This window comes from Bison bison, unplaced genomic scaffold, assembly GCF_000754665.1.
Source record: "Bison bison bison isolate TAMUID 2011002044 unplaced genomic scaffold, Bison_UMD1.0 scf7180017864368, whole genome shotgun sequence".
Classification (NCBI taxonomy): domain Eukaryota; kingdom Metazoa; phylum Chordata; class Mammalia; order Artiodactyla; family Bovidae; genus Bison; species Bison bison.
In genome coordinates, this window is record NW_011494940.1 from 121774 (window position 1) to 127506 (window position 5733).

A 5733-nucleotide genomic window follows, 5' to 3' on the forward strand; every position below is an offset into this window, starting at 1 on the left:
GGGGGGAGGTGTGGAGCGGGGAGTTGGGGGGACAGGTGGGTATCTGTGTGGCTTCTAATGGAAAGGATCCGCACAGCCTGGAAAAATGGAGATGGGATAGAAGGAAGATACCCGGGAGGCAACCTTGTAGGGAGAAAAAGAGATTTCAGAGACGAAGAGAGGAGGGAGCTGGGAAAACGAAGAAAGCTTGGTAGGTACAGAACGAGTGAATCGATGAACGAATGAATGGCCCCTCTGAGCCTGGCACAATGCGAGGAAGTTTTACTTTCTAAAGTAATTCTAATAATAACCCTTGGAATAGGTAATTTTAATCTCCTTTTTGCAGGTAAGGAAACCTAAGCTGTAAAGTGTGAATTACTTGCCCATGGTCACACAGCTACTGAATAGTGAGACCAGGAAAGGAACCACTCACTCCCGACTCTACTAAACACCACACCTTTCCTGGCCTGGGTCAGGGCAAAATTGGGGAATACAGGTTGGATTCTCTCAGAGGCCCTCAAAAGCGTTGAGGAAGCTGTGCTGAGGGACTGGCAGAGCAATTTGGAAGAGTGCTCAGGCTCTGCCTTCACCAGCTATCTTCTGGGGTTTCTGAGAGCTTCTGTGAAACGGGCATAAGGAGGCCATCCATGCAGCTTTTCTGACCTTGAGAGCTTAAGTGTCCTACTGAGGGAGGGAGAGAAAACAAGGAGGAGGGGAGGGGAGTGTGTGTGTCTTGGCCCATGCTGGCACTGCTTGTGATTCCGTTAGAGCTTCATTCTCTCTGGACTTTGACAGAGTCCGCTCCTGTGACCCATTTGCACTGAGCCTTTCATCCACTGACCCTTCTTCCTCTGGAACTTTATTTGTTTTTTGGTGTGTCCCACTGTTTTGAGCCATTACTGATGTTAGTATTTGTTTCAGCTGAGGAATGTGGGACTATAACACAAGGCCTACTGTCAAAGTGACAAAGGAAGATTGATAATTTATCACCACTTCAGGCCAAAGAAATTAACCAGATGCTAGATAAACCATGGGTTACCTACCAAAGATGGGAAGAATCAATTCCATGATTAGATTTCTATTACATGGTTTTTATTTAAACCAAGAGAATTTGAATCGGTGCTCAGCAAGGGTTGATCTAACATTTTGTTCTGTTTTTTAAATAAAAAGTATATACCCCGATGGTATTTTCTATACACTTGAAGACAGGTGGCTATGGTTTGCTTGACTCTCTCAAAAATGGAAACTGCATCAAAATATGCTCAATGAGACCATCTTAGAGACCAATGGACCATGCTCTGTATCTCAACTCTTTCATCTCTTGCCTGTGTAACCTCAAGCAAGTCACTTAACACCTCTGTGTCAGCCGTCATCTGTAAAGTGGAAATATTAATGGTGTCTCCCGACCTTGTTTAAGGATTCAGTGAGATAATAGACAGGTTTTTGGCAAAGCACGTGGTGTATACAATCAATAACTGTAATTTCTTCCGCAACCCAACACCAACATAGCCGTTTCCTTCTCCGTCTAATTTTCTCACTGTTTCTCAAGTCGCCACAATTTATTTATTTTTAACTTTTATATTGTTTTCCTAATTTATGGAACATGGAATCCCTGTGAACCAAAGTAGAGAAAACTTAAGGCATGTAAATATTTCCCTCAAACCATAGATGCCACTCAGACGTGCAAGACTTCTCTGTGCTTGGAAGGATCGATCACCAGTAGACAGGAAGGTATCTGTTAGTAGATTTATAATTACCTTTGAGGTACTTGCAGTACAAAAGAATGATATGAAGCATCAGGTTAGATATAAAGATCCCAAGGCTCTGATTTCAGCCAAGAGAAGAGAGTTCTGATTTAGGCTAATATTTTGGAGAAATTCCTTAGCCGAAAATAAGCATGGTGCTACTTATTGCACAGTATGCTGTTGACTCACCACTGTTAGTATGATGAAATATTGAGACCAACTTCCATAAATCTTTCATTAGAGTCCATTTTATTTCTTTATAGTGATGTTTGAACACCTCCCTCTCCTCTGTTCCTTTCTCCCCACTTTTTCCACAGGGTCTGTCATTTCCAGCCATTGCATTATTTAGCCCTTTTTTTATTACTCTTGTCAGCACACTTTGAGTGAAGGTAGGTATTCAAAGGCAAAGTGCCAACCCTATGAAGGGTGCCTGGGGATAGACGATCCTCTGGTGCTTGGGAGAGGAGTTTATGAAATGACTGACGAAGTAAGATTAGTACAGCTCTCATGAATGGGACACAGGTTAACTGCAGAGCTTATGGTTGAAGCACATTAACCATCTGTTGTCTCCTGCCCTTTGCTTTTGTTTCCAGGACAAAAAGCCCTCTCAGGTTGGAGGGGAGCCATGAGCAGATTCCTCAACGTGTTATGCAGCTGGCTGATGATGATATCCATCATAGCTGTGGGTCACTCGCTGCAGAGCTTCCGAGACCACACCTTTCTCTATGAAAATATCTACACCGGCAAACCAGACCTGGGTGAGAAAGCAAAGACCTGCATGCTTTGTGCAGGTGACTCTGATGCCTGATGAGGAAACCATGAAGAAGGTTTTCCTGTTGCTTCTTTCAGAAATCAGGTCATGGGCCATATGGTTTATACCCTACATTGCATATGGAGAATTACTAATCCAAGGTCTTCTCAAACCATGACACAGACCCTGAAAAGATATCCAAAATCCCTCTAGGTTGGTTTCCCACATGAACGTCTGCAGGCCCGCCATGGCTTTCCCCAGTGTCCTGAGCCTCTCTGCTGGAGAGTGGCTGCACATTTCAGCTTGCGCTTCCCTGCCTTGATACGTGGGGTGGCTTGAGCGGCAGCACCGTTTCATAGTAGCGACAATTCTATGTCACATTTATAGGTAACCCACATTCAGGTTCTGACCTAGCTCACATTTTTGCAGCATCTGAGTATAAAATGAAAGTAAGAAGGCTAAGGCTCACTTTGAACAAAGCTTAGAGAACCTGGAAAAGTGGGTGGAACAATTCCACTTTTCACCCTCCAGTGCTGTCCTCCGATGGTCCAGGAACTCTGTATAGATTCACAGGTTTTTGAGGTCATCTGTCCTAGCCCTTTGAATTTAAAATGGAGACAGAAAAGTCCAGAGGTTATCTGATTTGTCGAAGGGCAATAGGTGAGCAGAACTGTGTGTGTGCGCCTGTGCAGGCCTGCATGCACACAGAGCTCGGAAATAGGTCCCTCATGACCTCCTGGTGCTTTGCTGGTGATAGCAGGACCCTGGAGCATCCAGTAGAAGAATTGTACCTGATGCCTACTCTGGTTAGCGTTACTGAGATATTCCATTTTTAGTTCTCACTCATAAAGAGATGTATAGAAATAGAAAAGAGAAATTTCCTGTCGTTTCATCAGAAGCACTATCAAAATGCTTTATAAAGAATGAAAAAAGAAAAAAAAAAAGAATATAGCTCTCCAGGACTAACCGCTATATTTTAGTTTGGGATATGGGATTTCTTTCTCAAGATGACTTCCATCTAAAGATCTTTGGGGTTGTGAATTTAGTGTTGCTGTCTGGTTTTCCAAAGGCTGAAAAATCCTTAAAGGAGAATCCTGAAAATCACAAATTTCGGTTGTGAGTGTTGTCCCCTAAAATTTCTCTTGCTCAGGAGACCAGCAAAGGAAGTATCCTTGCTTTTCACTGTAGATCAATACCAGTACATTAAAATCAACAAGGCAAAAAAAAAAACAAGGCAAGGCTTTCAAAAATACCAGGGATCTCCTGGGCCCACCTGCATGCTGCTGCTGCTGCTAAGTCGCTTTAGTTGTAACCGGCTCAGTGTGACCCCATAGACAGCAGCCCTCCAGGCTTCCCCGTCCCTGGGATTCTCCAGGCAAGAACACTGGAGTGGGTTGCCATTTCCTTCTCCAATGCATGAAACTGAAAAGTGAAAGTGAAGTTCCTCAGTTGTGTCCGACTCTTAGCGACCCCATGGACTGCAGCCCACCAGGCTCCTCCATCCACGGGATTTTCCAGGCAAGAGTACTGGAGTGGGTCGCCATTGCCTTCTCCGGCCCACCTCCGTAGTATATGATTTAACTGATCTGGTATCCAGGTCTTGGTAATTTTATAAAATTTTGTCAGTTGAGTCTAATAAATGCCCAGGGTCAAGAAGCACTGTTATGATAGACTATGATTTAAACACTCTGGACAAGATATTTAGCACAGCAGTGCCAGAATGAAGCTGGCAAGAGCGGAGTGGTCCCAGCTAACACCGGAGCTTTGTTCCCTTCCCGCACACACAGGAAACCAGCCTCGTTAGGGCTTCATTCGCGTGATACAGATCTGAATTCAGGAGATCCAGGGACCTGGGTCTCTTAAAGACCAGGTGTGGGTGCAGGGCTCAGTATTTCTGTGTTCTATCCTGCATCAGCCTCACTGAAAGTCTGCTGACCTCCTAGGCATCTTGCATTGACAGACCGCTCTCCACCATGTTCCTCCACACTTATCCTGATTCAGACTCACTGGGCTTCACCAAAACCAGAGCAGATTCCAGGGAGACCCATAAACCACTACCCCAAGAGTTACTGCCAAAGTAGGCTGTTTGTTGGGTTTCTACTCTTGGAACTCGCCCACCCAACTATAGGCATTTGAAGAGGTGCTGAACCAACTTTCCTTCTGGAATTCTTTCCATTCCTTCTAGTTCCCACGTGCAGCATCAGAGCCTGTACTTTGCCCAGCCAAGGGGATCTCAGGCTCAGCTCTCTGACTCCTCTAGTGAAGCTGGAGGAGTTTGGAGGGAACCCTGACGCACCTTTCTCAACACTCCTGCTTGTTTCTGCTCCACAGTGAATGGCCTCCAAGCTCGGATCTTTGGAGTCTGGACGCTGCTCTCATCAGTGGTTCACTGCCTCTGCGCCATCGACATTCACAACAAAACTTATGTAAAGGAGGGAACAGCACCAGTCTCCCTGTGTTGGCAATGGGTGCTAAGCAGAGCCATTGTGTTCCTCCCTCAAGACTTGTTTATCATTAAAATCAACAAGGCAAGGATTAGAAAATACTAGGGGGGTCCTGGGTCCACCTCCAGAGGGTACGATTTAACTGTTCTGATATCCAGGTCTTGGTAATTTGGTAAAATTTCTTCAGTTGATTCTAATAAATGCCCAGAGTCAAGAAGCACTTATATGATGGATTATGATTCCATCATATGGCCTATGATTTGATTCAGTAACCTAGGATGTGAACATTAAAGATTAGTTCAGTTCAGTCACTCAGTCGTGTCCAACTCTTTGCGACCCTGTGATTTGCAGCACGCCAGGCCTCCCTGTCCATCACCAACTCCCAGAGTTCACTCAAACTCATGTCCATCGAGTCGGTGATGCCATCCAGCCATCTCATCCTCTATCATCCCCTTCTCTTCCTGCCCCCAATCCCTCCCAGCATCAGAGTCTTTTCCAATGAGTCAACTCTTCTCATGAGGTGGCCAAAGTACTAGAGTTTCAGCTTTAGCATCAGTCCTTCCAAATAACACCCAGGACTCCTTTAGAATGGACTGGTTGGATCTCCTTGCAGTCCAAGGGACTCTCAAGAGTCTTCTCCAACACCACAGTTCAAAAGCATCAATTCTTCGGCGTTCGGCTCTCTTCATAGTCCAACTCTCACATCCATACCTGACTACTGGAAAAACCATAGCCATGACTAGATGGACCTTTGTTGACAAAGTAATGTTTCTGCTTTTTAATATGCTGTCTAGGTTGGTCATAACTTTCCTTC

At 45.0% G+C, this 5733-nt stretch overlaps 1 protein-coding gene across 1 annotated transcript in view; it reads left to right on the plus strand.

Annotated features, from left to right (window-relative positions):
* The first annotated feature begins 2349 nt into the window (after positions 1 to 2349).
* Positions 2350 to 5733, plus strand: part of LOC105000133 (probable ergosterol biosynthetic protein 28) — a 36159-nt gene continuing 32775 nt past the window's right edge. The window contains exons 1-2 of the mRNA XM_010855842.1: positions 2350 to 2482; positions 4807 to 4901. Coding sequence (XP_010854144.1) covers positions 2350 to 2482; positions 4807 to 4901 — 228 coding nt within the window. The remainder of the gene's footprint in view (positions 2483 to 4806; positions 4902 to 5733) is intronic.